Raw genomic sequence first — 22,298 nt, 5'->3', positions numbered from 1 at the left:
CTCCCCCTGGCCGGCCCGCTGGGGGTCCCACGTAGCCTTTGCAGACTCTCACACAGCCTGATCCCCAGGGCTGCTTCGTCCTGTCTCTGCTCCCTCTCCCACCAGGGCAGGCGCCTCTGGAGGTGGCGGGGGTTCAGGGCCATGGGCAGCCCTGTATTTTTCCCGGTGAGACCCAGGAAGAGGTCAGCACTGTTGATTTCTGGCCTGGGTGTCCACCTACAGTTCAAGGAGGAGGGGACCAGACGCTGCTCAGGCCCGGGTGGAGGTGGCCTTGGGGGTGGGTGAGAGGCTAATGAGGCCCCGGGAGGATGCGGGCCAAAGAGGGCCTGGCGAGGGTGTGGCCGCGCCAGGGTCCTGAGGCTGTGGCCCGGGCGGGGGTGTTGGGGGAGGGCGCGGTCCACCACGCCCGGGAACCCTTTGTGCGCCCACCACAGAGTGCCGCCTCTCCCGGGCAACGGTGACTCACAAAGCCGGCCCACGCCGGGCAGAGGACGCCTCCCCTGGGCCCCCGTGGGCCCAGGTCATAAAGGCCACGAGGGCCAAGCCCTGAGGAGGCACGTCCCGAGGTGGCCACGCGCGCCCACGCGCGCGCGCGGCCCTGACACCGCACTCCAAGCCGGACCTAGATTTCCCACTGCAAGCGCGACCCGGCCCGGCGACTGGGCCTTAGGGCTGTCTGTCGGGGTCCAGCACCTCGGCGCCCATGTGTGTCGTCTGCTTCGTGAAGGCACTGGTGCACTTGTTCAAGATCTACCTGACAGCAAACTACACCTACAACTTCCGCGGCTGGCCTGTGGACCTCCGCTGGGATGACGTGCACGCCGCCGCCGCCGGGGGCCACAGCGGTCACCGGGGGACTGACGTGCCCGGCAGCCGCGGCGGGCATGTGGCTGCTGCAGGGCGCGGCGCTGGGCGAAGACGTGCAGGGGCGGCCGTCCCGCGGGGCGCGCAGCGAGGCGCAGTGCCTCCTGCAGCAGATCAGTGAGCTGCCCGGCCAGCTCGCCAGCTACGTGCTGGCCCACTCAGTGGGCCGCTGGTTCGTGTACCCTAGTTCCATGTTCCTGATGACACGCGCGCTGCTGCCGCTCCTGCGGCAGGGCCAGGAGCGCCTGGTGGACCGCTACCGCGGCCGGTGCGCCAAGCAGGTGGCCTGTGACGGCAACGAGATCGACACCATGTTCATGGACCGCCGCCAGCGCCTGGGCAGCCATGGCCGCGGCCTGCGCCTCGCCATCTGCTGCGAGGGCAACGCCGGCTTCTACGAGATGGGCTGTCTGTCGGCGCCGCTGGAGGCCGGCTATTCGGTGTTGGGCTGGAACCACCCGGGCTTCGGGGGCAGCACGGGCGCGCCGTTCCCTCAGCACGACGCCAACGCCATGGACATGGTGGTCAAGTACGCGCTGTACCGCCTGCACTTCCCGCCCGCGCACGTGGTGGTCTACGGCTGGTCCATCTGCGGCTTCACGGCCTCGTGGGCCACCATGACGTACCCGGAGCTGGGCGCACTGGTGCTCGATGCCACCTTCGACGACCTCGTGCCGCTGGCGCTGAAGGTCAAGCCCCACAGCTGGAAGGGGCTGGTGGTGCGCACGGTGCGCGAGCACTTCAACCTCAACGTGGCCGAGCAGTTATGCCACTACCCCGGCCGGTGCTGCTGCTCCGGCGCACGCCGGACGACGTGGTCAGCACCTCGGGCCCCCTGCGCCCCCTGCCGTCGGGCGACGTGGAGGGCCACCGCAGCAACGAGCTGCTCCTGCGCTGCTGCCGCACCGCTACCCCGCCGTGATGGCGCGCGAGGGCCTTACTGTCGTGACCCTATGGCTGCGTGCCGGCAGCCTGGCGCAGGAGGCCACCTTCTACGCGCGCTACCGCGTGGACGACGACTGGTGCCTAGCCCTGCTGCGCTCCTACCGCGCGCGCTGCGAGGATCGGCAGGAGGACGAGGAGGCCTGGGGCCCGCACGGGCTCGCTTTCCCCTGGCTAGTGGGCCAGGGCCTGAGCCGGCGGCGGCGCTGGCAGCTCGCGCGGTTCCTGGCTCGCCAGCACCTCAAGAACGTGGAGGCGACCCACTGCAGTCCGCTGGAACCTGAGGACTTCTAGTTGCCCTGGAGGCTGTAGACTGTGCTTCTGCGTGTCCCTTCTCCCACCCCCCACCCCAAACCAGTAAAGCTGGCCCTGCCTGGGATCCCCGCCTGGGATCCCCACCTTGTGTCTGGGGGAGGGTGGGGCAGTGCATAGGGACCTGGCAGACCTGGCACTCTCCCTCACTGGGGCCTCCCCTTCCCTCCTTTCTCTTCCTCCCTCCAACATTTGTGGACGGTCCCAGTCTGCTCCCAGCTCCTAAGGGGAATGCAAAGATTAACCTGACACAGTTTATGGCAACACTGTGTGATGGGTGCCTTGATCACCTAGAAAGGATGGTGTGAACATGGGCTGTGGGACAACAGGAGGCGTCCTTCACCTGGCCTGGGTTACAGGATGACTCTGGGAAAGATGAGTGTTGAAGCGTCTGTGCAAGTCGCCTCTAACTATGAAAGAACACTGGCTTTGGAAGGGCTGTAAAAGTCTTAGCAGCCGGACCTCCCCAGGAGTGCGATGCTGCTGCTTCATAGGGTTCCCCCAGCCCCATTCCTGGCTTCTACAGGATGGGGTTCACTGTGGAACCACAGACTCAGAGTAAGTGGCAGGCAGTCCAGGTGGGACTACAGACACACCTGCACTGATCACTCATTGCTTTGTTCCTGGCTCAGGGATGCCATACAAAATGAGAGACAAGCCCTCTGCCCACCACCATCTGTAATGCAGTCGCATCCTTACCACCTGCCCTTAATTGTATGAAGCAGGGCCTACTGGCTGTCCTCAACCCCTGGGGACAGGGGCTGGCCAGGGTGGTTCCAGCTAGAAGCTCTGGAAAAGCTGAAAGAAGGCAAGTGGGGCAGGCATATAATTGACAGCACCAGAGCAGGACCTGGCCTGGATGCACCTGGGCCAGTGCAAGCAGAAGCAAGTACTTAAGGTGACCTAAAGTACCAGGAAGACCTATGGGGAGAAGGTGAGCTTTGAGCTGAGACAGTAAGAGGAGTTAGCCAGGTGAAGGAATGGGTTTCCTTCCTAGGGATTAGTACCTGCAGGGTGGCTTGGCTGTTAGGGGGAATGCTGTCCAGAAGGGTCAGATCCTCAAGGGTTTGAATACCACTAAAGCAGCGGTCCCCAACCTTTTTGGCACCAGGGGCTGGTTCCGTGGAAGACAACTTTTCCACGGACAGGGGGAGGGAAAGGTTCAGGCGGTAATGCGAGCGGTGGGGAGCAGATGAAGCTTCGCTCACTTGCCCGCCGCTCACCTCCTGCTGTGCAGCCCGGGCCCTGCACTAACGGATTGCTTGCAGAGGCAATTAGTAGCCAAGGAAGGGTAGTCGTGGGACTTGTTTTAGCGGGACCGGGTTGCCTAATGGCTACACACCTCTCCTTTGACAAGTTTGGCAAACCCTTCTCCGGAGTCTGCAGGAAGCAACTAGCTGAGTGATGGGCAAGTAACTCTGGCCTCAGTTTTCTCATCTGTAAAGTGGGGAGGGCCCCATCTGTCTCACCGGATTGCTGTGAAAAGGAAGTGAGAGAACACGGGGTCGAAGGGCGCCTCCAGCCAGAAGAGAGCAACTCGTGGTCGCGCCTTTTTCTGCGCAACCCCCATACAACTTTAAAATCCCTACAAAAAGGACAGACGCAAAAAAAAAAGAGCCCCAAGGTCAGTGGGTCAGGCCTCGGAGGGATCGCAAGCGGCCTGAGTCTGACCCGCCGAAGTACGTGAGCCGTGGCGCTCGCAGGCAGGGGCAAACACCTTGGAGACCTCCAAGAGGCCCACCTCCGGGATCCCGTAGCGCCATGTTGCACGGTCCTCCCAGTTCCCACCTTACTCCGTGCACCTCAAGACCGTTCTACCTGTGCTTCTCGCTGGTGGACCGGCCTCCCTTTCCGGCTTCGTCCGCAGCCTCGACCAATCATATTAAGCTGATGAACCGGGACTAGGCCAAAACACCTCCCTCATTGGGCACCGCTCGTGGGGGCGGGACGGGGGGGCGGAGCGCGCGTCAAAGCGGAAGTGGGCCGTCTCGCTGTTTATCACGTAATGCCGCGGCGCTTGAGGCGATTCAGCTGGCTGGTGCGTAAGCGGCGAGCGACACCTGGTGCGGCCCGCTCGGTTCCCACTGCGCCCGCGACCCCGGCTTCGACGCCAGCTGCGGCCCGGCCGCCGCCTAAACATGGACTCCGCCGGCCAAGGTACCCGCGGGCCCGGCGCCGCGTGGCGGCCTTTGGGCCCCTCCGCCTGCGCCCGCCCGTCCCGCGGCACCTCTTCCTCTCCCACGCGCGCGGCCTCGAAGCTCCTGGCGGGTGTTCCGCCCCCGCTGGGATCGCTCTGAGCACTGGTTCTCCAGCGCCCTCCCCTCGCCCCAGAGCGTTGGGTTTCGTCACTCCGGGTAGCTCCCACTCTGCCCCCGCCCGACTCTTGCCCGGCGGGCCGCCCTCAGTCCCTGCGCAGGGCCCTCGGGGACACCCCATCCGGCCCTGGATGCGGGCCGAGGTGCCGTGCGCGGCGCCCGGGGAGGGGAAGGGAGGCGACGGCGTCCTCGCGTTGGGCGCAGCGCCCCTTGGGTGGCAACGCAGCTCGGAGCCCAGCCTACTGCAGAGTTGTCTGGAGGGGGAAGGGTGCAGTGAGTCAGGGGCACACCCAGCATACCAGGCCTGTTTCCGGAACTGACATCCCAGACTAGTTGGAGGTGGCCGCTGGGGGGTGTGGAGCGGGCCCAGAAGCTTAAGATCTTGAGGAGGTGGTACGAGTCTGTCTTCCATCCTGGGGCTCTAGAGGGAGTGCTAATCCTACGTTGATGTAACTACACTGGATGATTTCAGGGTGCTTTTCTATCGTTTGATCTGTGTCAGCGTATTAATTAAACATTAGAATTCGTCACAAGCGTGGGGTTCCGGTCACGAGAACGACAGAAAACATTTACTGAGCACCTTCTATGTGCCAGACACCATTCCAAGCCTGTTTCTCAGATCTTTTTCCATTTTCGCAATAACCTTTTTATAATGGTCCAAAAAAACCCCATTTTGCAGATGATTATACAGGCTGAGCTGAGATTCACCCAGGTGAGGGGCTCTGGCCCCCTAGTGTTGCCTACTGCAGCAGCCCCTGCTAATTCTCTCTGTAGGTCCTTTGGTAAGGACCTTGGTCACCTCTGAGTCAGGGTGTGAATAGCGTCTGCCTGCAGGGGGTACCGAGCTTGGTCTCACCCAGAGACTGGGCAGCGCACAGCATGTTGGGTGAGTACACAGTTTTATAAGCAGACAGTGGCTGAGGGCCTTTATTTGTTTTTTAAGAATAGAAAAGTTGTAGGGATCTCGAGGCACTTACTGAATTTGAGTAGGGTCAACACAGCAGGTACGAACGATGAAGTAAAGCCACGTAGGTTGATCTCAGTTAAATGTTGAAATCTCTTGATTAAAAAGAAAAGCTTCATTTAGTGAACATTTCTAGAGCACCACAGAAGTGCATGGCTCCAGCTGTGGGACATGTGAAGGGAATGACACGGCCAGCTAAACAGAGTGTCTTTGGTTTTAAGGGCATTTCGCCTATTTTTAGCAGATTCTAGGGTTTCTAGAGTAGACAAACATACCTGCAGTTAAAGACACTTTTACTGTTTTGCACCTTTAATTTACTTTTCTTTCTTTTTTTTTTTGGCCATGCTGCGCTTGGCTTGTGGGATCTTAGTTCCCTGACCAGGGATTGAACGTGGGCACTCGGCAGTGAAGGCGCAGAGTCCTAACCACTGACCATCAGGGAATTCCCTTTAATTTACTTTTAAATGTGCCAAACACCATACAGAGCCCGTCTCTTCACAGAACGTGCGGATCAAAAGGGAAGATGTTTTCAATGCTGATTGTATAGTGTACTAAACAACGACGGCCTTGCATTTGGAATTGGAAAGAACTGACGTAGACATGTTTTTCTTGTAACCTTGTAGTGCATACAGGAAAGTGCGTTTAACGTGGAGAACAAACGTGACGCAGGGGTTCGATCCTGGTCTGGGTGTAGCAGAGGTGTGAGGAGGCAGTGCCCTCTGCACACCGCCGCAGCCTTCTTGCTGTGGGGTGAGGGTCGAGGATGAACTGAACGGATTTTGTTTTGCTGACTCCCCACAGGGGCTGGATGACTGTGTTCCTTGTGTGTAATCTTAGCCTGCGCCCTGGCCGAGCAGCTGATTGGAAAGTGGTGCTGGTAGTGTTTACAGCTGTATTAAGTTCCTTCACGCTAAAAAATGGAAGAGCTGTTAGATCCAGCGGCTTTGTTTTTAACAAAGGTTTCCTGTCTGTGAAGATAGTATTCTTACAGGAGGAACCAGATTTAGGGAGTGGCTGCCTTGTGCCAGCATTTCTAGAACCTGAAGAAGCAACTTGGGTGGCCTGAGATGTGGCTACTCCCAGTCTGGTGGCCAAAACCATCTTTGCAGAACCTTTCAGAGAAGAGGCATTGTCTCCACGGGTCCCCCGCCCCTTTCTCCTAAACCTGCCCTTGCACCCTTGCTTTCTCCCTCGGTGGAGACCTCTGTCCTCTCTTCCTCTGTGACTTCTTATTTGATGCTCTCTGACTGCATTTTGTCTCTGGCAGATATCAACCTGAATTCTCCTAACAAAGGTCTGCTCTCCGACTCCATGACGGATGTCCCTGTCGACACAGCGGTGGCCGCCCAGGCTCCTGCTGTGGAGGGTCTGACAGATGCCGAGGCGGAGGAGCTCAGGGCTGAGCTTGCAAAGGTGTTGTGTCATGGCTGTCCATCCGGGGGTGACTGTGAGGCCCTCCCAGCCTAATAAGGGGCCAGAGTGCTGGCTGTGCTCTGGAGAAATTGCCCTGGGAGATTGTCCCTGGAGCCCCACAGAAACTGCCCTCTGCAGCCCTTGGTTGGCGTGTGTCTGGCACCTTGTAGGGGCTCCATGAGGAGAATGTCCGCATGGGGCAGCTGCTGGAGCACACCATCTGCTGGGAGTTTCTCTTTTGGAATCAACACGACATTTTCAAGACCCCCATGGATATATCAGTCCCTAGATCTTCATTTTTCTTTTTAAAATACTTCTGTAAAAAGCGTTTCGTGTGATCTTTTTAAAGTGAGAGCTCTTTAAGAGGAAATAGGAGTTAAGAACAAAAGTGTCTGCGTATAATTTTTATTCAGACTAACTGCCAAGAGTGTTTCTTTTTACGGTGTGATACAGAGTCTAATAGTGACTCACTTGAGATTCCAGAATCTGGGGAAATGAACTTGTTGGCGTCAGTCAGGCAGAGGCTGGAGCACGCTTGTTGCAGTTCTCTGCTCCGTCTTCGGAAACAAGCCCGTCCTGATACATCCTGGGTCCAGGCCTGGGTCTGAGCAGAGCTGGTCATGCGGACAAACCCAGCCCCAGGACCAGGTTTTAGACCATAGAGGAAGCCGCCCTTTCTGAATTGAACGGAGGTTAAAGAAGCAGCAGCAGGAAGTCCCAGGAGACTTACGTTTTGCCTTTTATTTCAGGACATGTTGGTTTAGAGAATAAAACCACAAGGTTTTTTCCAGAGGTGAATTGCAAAATGAAGAAGCTCTTGTGTTTCTTAAAAATTTCAGCTTGCGTGTCCACGTGCCCTTAAGCCCATGTGCCCAAAGCACCATAAATGGAAAGTTCGAGTCACCGAGTGTCACTGCTGGGGTGACTGGTAATAGTTTGGCCTTAGATGATCCTGTAGTTTTGAATCGTTTCTTTTTCAGTATTTTCTAAAGCAGAATCTAGTGATATATGGGGCTTTAGGCTGTTGTTAGTGCCTTAACCCAAACAGTCATTTTTTTAAGAAAGGGACTTTTTTTTTTAGAGTAGCTGTTCACATAGGAGCAGGAAGAAGCAGGAAGTATTGAGAATCTAAAGTAGGAAGGCTCTAAAGGATGCTCCTCTCTGTAGTTCACTCTTTGTTTTAAGACATGAGAAGGTTCTGGTCGTTATTGTCAAGATTTTTTCTGTTGCCCAACTCAAATTACTTTAAGCAGAAAAGAGAATTTTCTTTGGGCTTCTGTAAGTGGCTTTTGCCGAGGCCGGCAGCTGACCTTGGGACACAAATGTTGTCATAAGGGTTGTTTCTCTGTCACGTGGGTCTCTGGCCACCCATCCGTCTGTCAGCTCTGCTTCCTTCCCCCGACGTGTGGAATTCCCCCATGGTGCAGATGGGGCCTGGCTGCCAACCCGCCCACCTTCTGTTACTCACACCCAGACCCGGAGCCTGGACAGAAAGGGGCTGCTGTCTTCTAACACCCGTTCCTAGTCCCAGGGAAGAGCTCCGACAGGCCTTGCTTGTCATCCACGGGTGGGCACTGTGGTCAGTAGCCCCGCCAGAACACTCGGCTTAGGGGGGCGGGACAGTTCTCCAGAAGAAGTCGAGGTGCTGGTGCCACATACAAACAGAACCGATGCCTGCTGTAGACTGTTCCTAAGACGAGCTGTGTTTCTGTAAATGGAAAATTCTTAGGTGATTCTGAGAAGGCCTTCACTGCGACGTGTGTAAGGATGGTGGTCACTTCCTGCCATAGTGGTGGCTGAATCCTGGTAACCGTGCTTTTGCAGGTGGAGGAGGAAGTTGTCACTCTGCGCCAGGTGCTGGCAGCCAAGGAGAGGCACTGTGGAGAGCTGAAGAGGAGGCTGGGCCTTTCTACCTTGGAGGGCCTGAAGCAGAACCTGTCCAGGGGTTGGCATGATGTACAGGTGTCTAACGCGTGAGTGTCTGCTCTACCTGCTTGATGGGCGTTGAGTCCTGGGGGTGAGGGGCCTCCTGGGAGCAGGGTCAGCAAGTGTGCCGCTTGGAAGCAGCCAGCTGGGGGCCCTGAATCCTTGCCAGCAACTGAATTTGTATTTATTCAAAGAGTGTAGAGTCTACACGTGTTTTTAAAAGGCGGCAGACGTGCTAGCTAGTTGTCCAAGCCGAAATTGACAAGAAGAATATGTTTCAGGGTCTCCATTGGAGAGAACACGAATTAGGTGCTTAATGAGGCTGGTTTTCCATGGTCCCCACAGGTCAGCGTCTGCCGACGTGAGTCTGTGGACATGAGTCCTTCTCATGGGCATGACGTGGTCAGGACCTCTGACCCAGACCCTCTGTGCCGCAGCTCTCTGAATTTGGGTAGTGCGGCTGTGTGGCTCCTCTGAAACGCATCCTCCAAGGTGGGGGGATGGGAGATGTCTCCCACTGTCTGAGAAGCCAGGTTCCCACAGGAAGACCAAGTCAATTTTCATAAATCTGCCCTAGGAAAGGCCCAGTTCTCTGTCCTAGGAAACTGTAGGCCTTGAACCCCAAAGGGTGGCTGTGTTGGGGCCATGGGCTGTGCCCTCCTTGCTCCTCCCAGCTGTTCCCCAAGACACAGCTTCCGTCGAGTGAGCAGGCCCTCCTTCGGCATGAGGAGAGTGGCTGGGCCTGCAGATGCCTCACCTGGGCCTGCAGAGCCGGTGCTGAGCAGAAGCAGGCTGAACGTTCAGTCTTCCTACCAAGTGGTCCTTCTCTGTTTTCCCTGGAATGTCACTTGCCAGTTTGAAACCTGAGTTGAAGTAGTTTTTCTAAATCATTTACCACAGACTTTCTGTTTTTAGCTACGTGAAAACTTCTGAGAAACTTGGAGAGTGGAATGAGAAAGTGACCCAGTCGGACCTGTGAGTGCCTCTGCTGCCGGCACCTCCATCCTCTCCCCTCCTGACAGCTTTGAGGGACAGGGAGGCTGTGCACACTTGGCTCAGACCTAGCTGTGGTGTTTCTTGGCTATTTTATTTTTAATATAATTTTTCTCCTCTCAAACACAAAAGAAATTGTCCTTTAAATGCTTCTGGAAGAGGGTGCAGACGCTGAAGGAAGTTCACTCCACCACCAGACCACACTGAAAATTTCCCCCTGCCTGATGTGTGTCCCTCAGATCAGAGGCCGGAGCTGAGCTTGGGCCACGTCTGGCTGGTGATGCACCTTGGGCGCCATCTGGACTGATGCTGATGGCGCTTTTCCCCCTCCTTCCCCTGCAGACCTGGCTCCAGCTGTGGTGCTCTCAGGGTCTCTTGCACTTAGGGGTGGCTCTTGAGCTGGGGGCGCAGCGTGGGCCATGCGGGTCAGATCTCGAAGGAGCTCCTTTGGCCTGAGAAACTCCAAGCTCTCAGCCACACAGAAAATAAGTAGAGCGCAGAACCCTCATGGGTAGCTCTGTGTGTCTGACAGACCTCTGGTCCAGAAGGACTCCCGACGTCTTATTTGAGATTCTTAAACAAGATGGTAGCGCTTCATTCGTGCTCCGTTCTGGGTATAGCCTTTGAACTGGGTGGTGCAGTATTTCATTTTATTATTATTTTTTAGATTTTATTTATTTATTTAAGTTTGGGCTGCGTTGGGTCTTCCGTTGCTGTGCGCAGGCTTTCTGTAGTTGCGGCGAGTGGGGTCTACTCTTCATTGTGGTGCACGGGCTTCTCATTGCAGTGGCTTCTCTTGTTGTGGAGCATGGGCTCTAGGTGCGCAGGCTTCAGTAGTTGTGGCTCGCGGGCTCTAGAGCGCAGGCTCGGTAGTTGTGGTGCACGGGCTTAGTTGCTCCATGGCATGTGGGATCTTCCCGGACCAGGGCTCAAACCCGTGTCCCCTGCATCGGCAGGCGGATTCTTAACCACTGCGCCACCAGGGAAGCCCCTGCAGTATTTTAAAATAGTCACCTTCTGGGAGGTCTTGCTTAGAAGGAAGTGCTGTCGTGCTTGCCAGAAGGCATGGGCAGAAAGCCCTTCTGTGTTGGGCTGAGAGGAAATGGTTGTGGCCCAGCTTGTCTTGGAGGTGCCCGGAAGCCCAGGTGGGCCAGCTGTGTGCGTGGAGCCTTTGCAGCCTGGGGTCACGAGGGGAGCCGGGCACCGAGTGGGTCTGGTGGTTGGGGTTTCGTGCTGTTTGCGTGGCTTGGTAGGGCAGCCCGTTGCTGCAGGCAGGCTCACGGTGCAGACCAGAGCTGAAAATAGCCTTGGGAGATCTTAGTGCTGTTCTGTAAAGCCAGTTGACGGGAAGCTGCTGGGATACTGTTTCTGACGATCACGGTTCTGACTCCTCTGAACGGACCCTGTGGCTCTGGGCCTGCAGGTGTGGCTGGTGGGATGGCCCTTTTCACGCGCTTCATCAGGCAGCGGCCACGAGGTCTTAGCCCCAAGTCTGGTGGTAGAGTTGTCAGGGCTGGAGGCGTCTCTGCAGTGATAGCCCAGGACGGTGACGACGCGACACAGCTGCTCTGCACTCTCGGGGTCGTCTGACTGGTGCCTCCCTAGCGGTGGCTGCCGGAGACCGCTGCTGGGGTTCCGCGTCCAGAGCCTCGGAGCCACCCTGTCTTTCGCGATTCGCGATCCGTGTGCTGGTGGATCCCTTTCGGAGAGCGCCGCCCAGGGGGAGGAGGCGGGCGTGTGCAGCCCGAGCACTTAGCTCTGGTGCAGCGGTCCTGTCGTGAGTGGGTTGATGCCGTTTGGGAGGGGGTCTCTTCCCTTGGCCAGCTGTTGATTCAGCAGCCGTGCTCTGTTGGTCGTGAAGTGATCACCTAATGGGATCCTTTTTTAGGTGGATCATAGCTAAAATCGTGCTTTGTGTGGACACCAGTAAATTGCACAGTCACTCGTTGGCATGTTGAGTTCTTTGGTCGCAGGTGGCAGAAAGCACAGCTACAGATAGTGTCAGCCTAGGAGGGACGGGGAGGCTTTGCCTGGCGAGAAGCCCCCGCTCCAGGCCCTCTGCCCGGGGCTCCGACCAGCGCTCCCAACCTGTGTCCCTCCCCCTTCCACTCTCCCCACAGTGGCTTTGTTCTCAGGTAGCTCCTCTGTGGTCAAGGGGTGCCTGGTGGGGCTGGATGGTATCTTCCCAGCCTTGCAGACCAACAATAAGATTGTGCTTTCACTGTGGTCCGGGAGCTGTAGTCTCCGGCCAGGCAGTCTGGGATCACGGGCCCCACCGAGTGGCAGGTGGAGACGGCCCCCCAAGGGAGGATCCTGGAGGAGGAGCATCCAGCAGATGCCTCCCTCTGACTGACAGCCACGCCCACTGGTCCTGGGAGGAGGCCTTTGTCTTCCTAAAAGGTGAAAGGAATTCCCAAAGGGGCAGCGGCCAGGGCCGCACAGCCTGGTGCTCTCAGGCATGGGTGGGGCTGAGTTACCAGGACACAGACGCTGGCTCTGCCCTGGCCTCTGCACCACATCTGTCCCAGAGGGGTGCTTCCCTGCAGAGTGGCCCACAGCACGCGCCTCTCCTGCTGGTGATTCAGTGCTTGGGCCCCCTGCTAGGTCACCCTCAGGATGCTCCACTTCTGTTGCCACCGTCTTGAGAGACGCTGAGACAGGCCATGGTGTAGGTGGCAGCTCCGGGTGAAGGCGTCTTCAAGTCAGAAGACGCCTGGGAGAATTGTGACCACAGTCTGCGTGGAAACCCTCTGAAAGGAGGGTGTGGACTTTGGGTTTTGGTACGAATCTGCTGTGGCCTAGAATGGACCTTGTCGCTCGGCCCGGGGGATCCTGTCCAGGCCCCAGCTGTCCAGATACCTGGGTCACTGGGCAGGTGATTGGACTTTGAGTTCCTGTTCACTTAAGTTCTGTGATCGTGTCAGACTATCACTGGGGGAGGAATTTCTTGTTGTCAGGGTTTTCTAAGGCCTGGGTTCAGAATGAGGCCTCTTACTAGTTTTTGAATCCAGAAAACGCAGAAGCAGATTTTTCGGCAAGGATTTTAGAAATTATTTTTTCCTTGTTATTAACAGTGTGTTCCAGAATCACTGACCTTCTGGAAACTGAGATAAACTCAAATGTCTTAGCGATTTCAAGATATTTCCAAACTCTTGCTGGAAGCGACGTGTTTTGAGGCCCGGGCCCTGCTGTGCTGTGAGTGGCTGCAGCTGAGGGGAGGGAGGCCCCTCCAGGGTGCTTGGGGCCAGGCCGTCCCCACAGGACGGGGAGTGCAGGGCACCAGGTAGGAGGCTGGCCTGAGGGAGGCGGGTAGCAGGCGCTCACGTGGGGCCTCCCGAGGGCGACGATGTGGGGTGGATGGGAAAGGGGCCTGGAAGCCCCACTGCTGGTGCCGTCCGAGCCAGCCCCCTGTGACCTGGGGGTGCCAGGAGGGCCGGAGCCGGCTGGCGTCTCCGGAGCCCTACCATCTCGAGCCATTGTTGTGGGGTTGCCAGTTTGGCTAGAAAGGAGCTCCTGGGTTCAGGCTGCTGTGTCTTCTGTTTCTGGTGGGGCTGGACGGGGGGCTGGGTGGGGTGCTGGCAGCTGTAGGTGTTGGCTCTCAGCCTGGGCCTGAGGGTGTCCTTGCCGTCCCTGTGGCCCAGGCACCCTGCCCGTGCCTGTGCCACTGCCGTTGAGGTCACGAGCCATCTTGTTGTGGGTGAATGGGGCAGGAGGGTGTGGAACAGGCCGTCTCCGCCAAGACCACCCCCTTGAACCAGTTCTCAAAGGACATGGTAGATGCAGAACAGGAGGGTGGAGGGCTGGAGGGGCTGCTCGGGGTCTGAAGGCTGGCCCGGCACAGGCCGCACTGCTGGCTACATCCCCTGTGGGTGTGGTCGAGCTGTTCTGTCCTCAGAGGACTGTCTTAGACGAGAAGAGAAAAGAGAAGCCCCAGGAGGGCCTGAGGGGCTGGTCTGCTTGGCCGCAGGCCCTGGGCTCTGTGGGCCTCTTTGCTGTAGGGGTGGGGCAAGTAAGTTTCCACGGAGGGGAGCCTGCATTACAGGAAGAGCAGAAAACAGTGTTATTACAGGGTGGGGGGTCGTGACCTGGCAGTGCTGCATCTGTCCCTCATGCAGTCCCCTGGGGGCCCTGAGACAGAACACGTGTCCTCTTCCTGGTGGCCAGGCTTTCTCACCGCCCTGACCGCCCCCTCTTTTCTCTGGGTGCCTTGTCCTTGGTGTGGGGAGGCATGGCTACGCCTTCTGTTTGGTTGGTTTAACTGGTGTTTCTCCTTCCAGCTACAAGAAGACCCAGGAAACCCTCTCTCAGGCAGGACAGAAGACCTCAGCAGCCCTGTCCACCATGGGCTCTGCCATCAGCCGGAAGCTTGGGGACATGAGGTGAGACTCCCTGGCCTGACACCTCCACCCTGAGAGCTGGGACAGGCAGGTGGGGTTTTAGGGGGTTTAGATCCACTAGAGGGTCTGCAGGAAGCCTGCCTGAGCCTCCAGGCTCAGATGCACATGCCTCAGGGGCCCCTCACCACCCACAGGTGTGGCCACACCAGCCCCTGACCAGTTGGTTCACAAACTCTTGTTTACCGGCTACCTCTGCCATTTATTTGTATGTTTCTTGGGGTGCGGGGTTGGGGGGGGTCACTGGTGCCTGTGGGTAACTTTGGTACTTAGGGTTGGTGGAGGCGATGCTTCTTGTTGAAGTTCCACGGAGAGAGAACGATTCGGCCTGGGGGCAGCGTCAGCCTGGGTGGCCCGCCAGCCTGGACAAGTCGAGGGCAAGCGTGGTGTTTCTCGGGGTGTTTGCCAGGCCTGCCCTCAGAGAGCGTGCGGCTGCACGCTAGGGCCCCCGACTGAGCGTTCTGTCCCAGAAGTGGTTGAGACCCTGCTGGCCACCCGAGTGCCTCTGGGGCCAGGGAGAGTGGGGGGCCCGGGCACTAGGTGGACCACACACAACAGTGGCCACCCCCAGCCTGATGGCCACGCCACTCCCAAGCCAGGCTTCACCCTGAGTTTCCTGCTCTGGGCTTCGCTGCTGCCCCCGCAGGGCCTCCTTGGAGCCAGAGGCCAGGGTGTGGCTCCTGGCTGAGCTCCTTCCTTGCTGTGCCCTCACAAGGGCCTCCCTCGGGGTTGTTGGGACTAATTGGAGAGAGACAGCGGGCAGTGCGGGTCATCCCCATCGCCAGCACCCTGGACTTGGCCCCCCGGGTTCCACTGCCGGCCCTGCCCTATCTCCTCATAGCCAAGAATCCTATGGAGTTGCTGTGGGTCTGGCCTGCTGAGCGTGGCATTGGGAGTCCCCCTGGCCCTGACCCCTCACCTCTCACCCTTGAGTGGGCTCCTTCTTGCCTGCTTAGGGTAAGCATTTCCCTGCCTCACAGCCTGTGGCTGCCTCGTGGGCCTCAAGATAGGAGCCCTGCCCTGGCCGAATGGCCACAGGCTCTCACAAGCCCCAGGCCCCACCCGGCTGAGCAGAGGACAGCTGGTGCCTGGAGCCGTGCTCACGTTCTATCAGTGTTTGTTTGACATCGTTATCCCTCTCCTCTCCTTGACCCCCCCGCCCCAGCCTTTTATTTTGAAAAACTTCAAACCTTCGGAGAAGCTGAACCGTCAGTAATAGGCAGTCTGTGCCTCAGGGGTGCACCCTCTACACTGGGGGACCCTGTGGGCCACGCTCGGATGCAGGCCTTGCCCACCATGGCTGTGATTCGGGCACAAGAGGGACCCCCCACCCCAGGCGGTGGCTCTGCGCTGGCAGCAGGAGGGCCTGTGGCAGTTGCTCCCCGAGGCTTCGCGCTGCTCGGCTCACGCTTGACTCTGGGTGTGTTCCTGGATCGAGTCTCCCTTGACGCTCGATGGGATGCCTACTGTGACCACCTGAGCCAGGCTGGGGTAAGCCTGGCGACAGGCTGATCACACGCCCCTGGCGGCCAGGCCTCACTCCCAGGGCCCGTCACAGAGCGAGGGGAGCGTCTGCTCGGGTCTGTGCTTTCCTGCAGAGGCTGGTCTGATGACAGGGCATCTGAAGCAGGTGACAGAGGTCTGCTTCGTCCTCTTCTGGGAACATTCTCTTTCATTTTTCGTGTCATGCGCTCACGTTCAGTATTCTCGCTCACTTTCGAGCGTGTTCGGAGCACTTTGGCTGGAAAGCAGGCGAGAGGGCGGAGCCCCGGGCGCGTGTGGAAGCGGCTGCGGGCGAGCCTGCTGGGCAGTTCCTCACACGAACGGCTTCGATCTGGGGGAGCAGCGACGCGGCCCATGCTCCGTCTGCCCCCGCTGTCTGCTCAGAACCCGGAGTGGCCGTGTCGCTGCAGGTCCTGTGCCCGCCGTGCGTGAGTCAGCCCGGCAGAGGAACCGGCGCGTGGTCACGGTGCCTGTTGGCTGGGGTCTCATTCTGGGGCCTCGAGTGCCTGCTGCTGGTTTTGCTCTCATGATTCCAGTGGTACTGTGATCTCTGGGTCTCAGGGTCCTCGGTGTGTCCCCATCGCCTCACCACGTGGTCTCAGGTGGTTTCTGAGGCCAAGGCCCATTTACCTCCGTGGTTTGGAGCTTCTCAAGAAGGAGAACCAGGGAGGTCTCCCTTGCACGTTCAGGGTCAGGTGCTGCTCAGTCCTTCAGGACAGCAGCCCCACACTGGTGTCTCGAAGGGCCCGTCCAGGAGTAGCCCGGGTCGAGAGGCCTTCTGCATCCCCGGCGGGGGGGAACTGGATTGGGGCCAAAAACCCACTTAAAGCAGGGTCAGGCCTCCGTCCAGCTGGGTGACCTTTGATGGGACACATGCCTCCTCTCACCATTGGGCTCGTTCTCCTGCCGAGCAGAGCAGGTCCTGCCGCCCACCAGAGCGGTTTGGGTACGTCAGGCCATGTGACTGTCACTTCTGAAATGATCTCCACGTTGGGGTGGCCTTGTCCCCCTCCCCAACCCCCCGCCCCCCCGGGCAGCTGCCCTTGGACACGCTCAGATTTGTTGGTCAGCTTCTGTCATCTGTGGTGATGGAGCCAGAGCATGAAGTTCTCAGCCCTGGGGGTGTCGCAGGCCCTGTCGCGGTGCAGGGGGCGCCCCGGCCCAGCTGGAGTGCAGGCTGATGGGGTCCTGGGGGAGGCGCCGACCCCGGGGGCCGAAGAGCACCTCACGCCCTCGCTTTGCTTGTTTTTTTGGGCTCCTTCTCTCCAGTCTGTGGCGTAGTCAGATGCGAGGGTCCCTCGTATGTGACCGCATCCAGGAGGGCGGGGCAGAGGCTGGGGAGGGGGCACGTGCCCTCCTCTGGCAGCGTGGTCGCCGGCGTCCCTGTGCTCTTCCGGAGCTCGAGCAGAGGGGCCGGGGCAGGACCAGGCGCCCCTCCTAACACTGCATCTCTTCTCTCCTCCTGCCGCCGCTCTCAGGGCTCGGCCCTTCTCACACTCCTTTAGGTAAGACTGACGCTGGACACGCTGGGCACGGCTGGCCCCAGGGGAGGCTGTGCGGATGAAGGTGGGGGTGGGACCAGCACAGCAAGGTGGTCACCAGTGGCGTGACGGGTTCAGGGCTCCTCCCCTGATTGTGCAGCCGGCTGGGTCCTGTTGCCGCCCGTTCTGACCCGGCCTCACCGAGTAGCTATCGGCCCACCCCTGACTCTATTCCTGGAAGGAAGGGGCCCTGCCGGCCCTCAAGCCGTCGTGTCCCCATGTCCTCCTCCCCCAGAAGCAGTCCTGCCCCTCAAAGTGGAGCTGGTCTCCTCCCCGCAACCGAGCGCTCTTTCTGCCGCGGGGTGCTTGGGACCGGGTCAGACAGCCTCCCGAGTGTCCTTTACCTCGTGCTGATCGAGCCGCTCCTCCGCCTTGGAGGTCTGGAACCCAAGTCCAGAGCAGCCTGTGACTTTAAATATTCCTACTTGCTCTGCCGTCTCTCTGGAGCTGGCTGTTAAGTCACGTGGGGACACCTGGCGGTTCTTGGCACCAGAAGTGTCTTTAGCACCCCAGGCCAAGGGCGTCTTAGTTTCCTTGTCCCAGCACCCTCTTCCGGCAGTGTCACGCTTCTGGGGCCATGCGAGGGGCACCCGGGTCTGGTTCTCCCCCCGAGGGCAGCCTTGCGGCTTCTCTGCTTCAGTGGTGCGGGGTGGACGGGGCCTCAGCTTCCTGCACGGGGAGGCCGGTCCTGTCCTTGCCTTAACTCTCCTTCTCTGCTCCTACCATGCTTCCAAGCAGCAGCCACTCCATCCGCCACTCCATAAGTATGCCGGCCATGAGGTAACGTGCCCCCGCACCCCACGGCTCCCTGAGCCCGCTGGGACCCCACTGGGAGGCCGGTGGGAGGGGGTGGCTTCAGCTGGTCCGTCTCACTCCCCAAACCCCTGAACCAAGGACCACTTTCCCCCTCAGCGTCCTCTTGGCTCAGGGTTGGGAGATACTCTTCGAGGCTGAAGAGCTGGTGGGGGTGAGGCCCCAAACTGGGCTCCACCTGGAACTTTCCAGGGCTGCCCTCAGGGCCGGGCCGGAAGGGACAGAGAGGCTTGCACACGCCAAGAGGTCTCAGGTGTCTCCAGGATTTTTATGGTGGCTCTCTATGTCCTGAGAACAGCCAGAGCCAGGACCTGTTCCTCCTCGAAGTCCCCACCTGTGCTTGCTCCTGCTCTGTGGTGCAGCCTGGGTCCCCGCAGAGCTCGTGTCCCCGTCCAGGAGAATCTGCTGCAGCTGCTGTCCCCCGAGCGTGCCAGGGGTCACTGACAGGCTGCCTCCAGAGGCCTGGGCTCAGGGAGCTGCGGAGCCAGGGAGGGGGACGGGGGCTGGGTGGGACCAGGCCTGGCCTGCTTTGTCCTCTGCCTCCTCGTCACTCTCTGCTCTCCGAATGCTCCTTGGTTTTCCTCTTGCTCGATTTCTGTGAGAGATCTGTGTGAAGAACACGTGGGACTTTCCATAACCCCAAGATGTGCATTTAGGGCGCAGCAGAAACGTGCCCGGCATCCCCCGGCTGCCCAGTCAAGGGGTCCGCAGTTTGCCCAGATGAAGTCTGGGGCTCACCAGCTGGTGGCATGCAGATCTTCTGTCCTGCAGTTGGGGGGTGTGGCTGACCTCGGTTCTGTCCTGGGGAAGCCTCTGAACATGTGTGCCCCCTCCCCTTTTTTTGGCTCGTCATGTTTTTGCAGTGAGACCTCGGGATCTCTCAGGGATCTCTCCAGAAGATGACCCTAACCCCGAGTTCCTTCAGGTTTAGGAGGGTGACAAAGCAGTGTGCTCCTTATACTGACATCTTTCTCTCTCTTTAAAGGAATTCTGCCACCTTCAAGTCATTTGAGGACCGAGTTGGGACCATAAAGGTAACTGGATCTGGACCGCCCAGTTCTGCCGGGGTGGGACACGTCACTAGTCATTGTAGGTTCACGTGCAGTTATGGGAAATGATACGGAGAGCTCTTGTACCTTGTGCGGTTTCCGCCGGTGGTAACATCCTGCAGTGTCACAACCAGGACGCGTGGCTGTTACAGTCACAACAGAGCACAGTTCCACCATCCCCACAGAGACTGCGGCCTGCCTACCCCCTGCTCTACACCCCTGGCAGCCCCTAACCTGCTCTCCGTTTCTGTTGTGTCAAGAACGTCATGTAAATGCAGCCACGCAGCGTGTCGTCTCTTGGGGATTGGCTCTTTTCACTGTGTAGTTTCCTAGAGAGATATCCAGCCTGTTTCCCGTGTTGGTGATTTGTTTTCTGTATTGCTGAGCGGCGTCCATGTGACATAAACTCACGTAGGAATCGGACACCTTGAATTCCCAGCACGGGCCTAGGATCTGCTAGGTGTGCGTGCTCTGTCTCATGTTCTTCTTTCTTGGTCTTTTCCCATCTGTAGTCTAAGGTTGTCAGTGGCAGAGAGAATGGCAGTGACAACCTTCCCTCCCCGACCGGGAGTGGAGACAGACCCCTGCCCGATCACACGCCCTTCTAAGCCCGTAGCGGCTTTGCCCAGCCACGGAACAAGCACACCGTCATCGCCACAACTGCAACTTCGAGCGGCGGGTGTTGAGAACAATCACGCCATCCCCGTGGAGACGTGGCTGCCGCGCTCGCATGGGTCAGAGAACATGTCTTGTACACAGATGCCTCCCCTTCTGTCGGCAGATCAGCAAATCACTGCGCCGTCCTGCCTTGGAGCAGGAAGCGGGCAGGGTGGTGGGTCCCAGGGTGGGAGCCAAAGCCAAGCTCCTGTTGGGAGTCTTGTTAGTAGATCAGCATGTTGAAAGCAGGGTGGGGGGGGGAGAGCGATAAGTATAAAAACTCCTTCCCTAAGTCGCAGAAGGAAGAGCCATCCAGAAAGCCCTGCCTGATCTGCAGTTTTATTTCAAAATGCCAAACAGGAAAACTCCCCATTTTCTGAGAGCTTCCAGAAGGCTGAGTAGCAGCAGATGCCTAACCATTACACTAATGATCTAGCTTTAAGAAAAGCGAATTCTTTATTTTTTAAAAGCAGTGGGTTTTTCAGAAAGTAAAACTACGCAAAGCAGCTTTAGCCTCCCAGTTAGAGAATGTTATTCCTTTGGACTCAAGCTGAAGTGCACGCCTTATATTGCCTTATGTTTTATTTGTTTATAATGTTTTTATATATATAAACGAGGGTTCCTTAGTGGATTTTGAGCGCTGTGTAAAATCCTGCATCCAGCCGAGGGGCAGCACCTCTGTGCCAGTGGTGTGTTTTATTTCACGAGTGCGTTCCATCCCCGTATAGAAAACTGGCTTCTCGCTCCTCTCAGTGACCGGGGCAGCTCCCACTGGCTGGTGGGGGTGGGAGAAAGAAAGACCAGCACCTTCACAGAGGGCTGGCGCTGCCCCTGTACAGGCTGGGCCTGGCTGGCACGTCACCGATCAGCGGCTCCAACCTGGGTGTGTGGCACACGCCAGGGCCAGCGAGCACCAGGCAGACCCTGCAGGTAGGTCAGGGCCAGGGCGTCGGGTCAGCTGGGACTCTGCTGTTGCCTTTTCTCAGGAGCTACAAAGATCTCTTTCTGCTCCGATGCTGCCACAGCCCAGCAGCCTCTCACCCAGGGCTCCACGTCTGGCGCACCTGGGGAGGGGCGCTCTGTGCCTTACAGGCTCTTAGCGGGCAGAGACCTCGCCGGCATCTGTGCACTCTTGAAGGGAAGGAGCCGTCAGCTCAGTGTCTACTCTGGTCGACTGTGATGTGCTGTCTGGTACCTGAGTGTCTGCTGGTCACTTCAGACACACTGGGGGGTGGGGGGTGGCTGCCGTCCACACTCGTGCCTTGGGAGGAACGCTGCTCTGTGCACCTTCCCCAGGGTTGGAATCTCTCAGATGGGGTGTGATGGGAAGGCAGGATGCAGGTGTAATAACTGATTTATCTTTTCCTTAAAGTAGATAACGGGTGATTTGTCAATAAAGCATTCCTTTGGGGGAAAACCCACTTAAGCTTGTGTGGTGTATCTTACTTCATTCAGGAAGGTGGCGAAAGAGTGGCAAAGTAACCGACAGGCAGGATCCCTGCACCCTAGGGAGAGGCAGGCAGGAAATAGATGGTCTCAAATACAAATTCTAGATCTTCAGTGCCATGAGAGGGTGTGTTGGTGACAAAGCTGTGGGGTCTCTGGGGAAGGGGTATGGACCGTGGGGAGGAGCCGGCCAGGTTACAGTCGAGTCTGGGCTGAGCTGCCGGAGCCATGCAGGTGGGCACTGCAGCAAGAGGGTGTCCGGCCGGCCAGGATCCACCCCACTGAAGCGCTCGGGCCTGGCGTGAGAGCTGCTTGAACTCCTGAGGTCGTCGGCTGCAGCTGTAACAGCTGTGGTGCAGGAAGGGCACCCGTGTCTTCGGCTGGGTGGGTGGGTGGAGGGGCTCGCTGAGAGGGGGGCGGACCTTGGGAAGAAGAGGGTCCCGTTCCTTGGGCCAACAGTGTGCGGCCATCTTCCCGTCCTCGTGGCCCCACTCTGCTGGGGCACCACGTGAAGGTGCCGACCACGGGTAGACAAGTCCTGGAGGAATGAGGCGGGGGGGGGTGAGCTCAGGTGGTGCAGAGTGGGGAGCAGGGACCTGGGGGTGGAGTGCAGGGGTGCTGTGGAGAGGACTTCTCTGCTAAGTGTCTTAAGGTCCTCTGTGTACAGGATTCAAAAGTCAATACTGGGTGTGAGGCCCGCTCAAATGCGCCTGTTCCCTGTACACCCCCCACCTGCCCTGTACGATGACTCTTCACCCTCCCAGTGCTTTCTTCATGCAAAACCGAGCAACTACGAATGTGTATTCTCATTCCCTTCCCGTTCTTACTGAAAAGATGGCTTACAACTTCCTGCACTCTGCTTTTCCTTCTTAACGCTGTGCCCTGGAGTGCTAGCCGCACCACCCCCAAAACTGTTCTGGGGAGAGCCTCGCTCTGCACTGCCCTGGTGCTTCACATGTGTCCATTCCTGCTGTATTGGGTGTGCCCAGTGGGAAGTCCCTTCACTGGGAGCATCGGACGTCCTTTGGGGTCAGAGGGCACGGCTTGCCTGAGATGCAAGAGCAGGGAAAGTTAATGGCTTCGAATTGTGTGAGACAAACGCCCCAGCCCGGCAGTGCAACACAACATGAGGCGGCGCCAAGTGGAGAAAGCACCACCGCTGCCCC

The 22,298-nt window shown here is 58.4% G+C and overlaps 2 protein-coding genes across 9 annotated transcripts; both read left to right on the top strand.

Annotated features, from left to right (window-relative positions):
• Positions 1-514: 514 nt before the first annotated feature.
• On the top strand, positions 515-2,318 carry ABHD16B (abhydrolase domain containing 16B). The gene is given in 4 exon segments (XM_004286907.3): positions 515-853; positions 855-1,641; positions 1,644-1,757; positions 1,760-2,318. Coding segments are annotated over 4 exon segments (1,410 nt in total). The 5' UTR covers positions 515-703; the 3' UTR covers positions 2,119-2,318.
• Positions 2,319-4,086: 1,768 nt separating this feature from the next.
• Positions 4,087-21,112, top strand: TPD52L2 (TPD52 like 2). Of its 8 annotated transcripts, none has more exons than XM_049698858.1 (9): positions 4,087-4,156; positions 6,665-6,810; positions 8,635-8,783; positions 9,652-9,711; positions 14,007-14,108; positions 17,105-17,131; positions 17,906-17,947; positions 18,966-19,014; positions 19,542-19,734. In XM_049698858.1, the coding sequence occupies exons 2-9, from the start codon at positions 6,709-6,711 to the stop codon at positions 19,635-19,637; spliced, it is 627 nt and encodes a 208-aa protein (XP_049554815.1). In that variant the 5' UTR covers positions 4,087-4,156; positions 6,665-6,708; the 3' UTR covers positions 19,638-19,734. The 8 variants fall into 8 exon arrangements, with proteins under 8 accessions (XP_049554815.1, XP_033266253.1, XP_033266255.1 ...); XM_033410362.2 differs by having other exon boundaries at positions 4,106-4,275; XM_033410364.2 differs by lacking the exon at positions 9,652-9,711 and having other exon boundaries at positions 4,106-4,275.
• Positions 21,113-22,298: the final 1,186 nt, after the last annotated feature.

The sequence above is a fragment of the Orcinus orca genome, chromosome 16 (genome assembly GCF_937001465.1).
Source record: "Orcinus orca chromosome 16, mOrcOrc1.1, whole genome shotgun sequence".
NCBI classification, from domain to species: Eukaryota; Metazoa; Chordata; class Mammalia; order Artiodactyla; family Delphinidae; genus Orcinus; species Orcinus orca.
Note: the sequence above shows the minus strand (reverse complement) of the source record. Positions and strands in the feature narration are given on the sequence as shown.

Bases quoted from the DNA above. Each gene is read 5' to 3' on its own strand.
- TPD52L2 (XM_012537661.3), top strand. The intron at 8,784-9,651 runs GTGAGTGTCTGC...TTCTGTTTTTAG, and splicing joins GATGTACAGGTGTCTAACGC to CTACGTGAAAACTTCTGAGA. The intron at 14,109-19,541 runs GTGAGACTCCCT...TCCCATCTGTAG, and splicing joins CGGAAGCTTGGGGACATGAG to TCTAAGGTTGTCAGTGGCAG.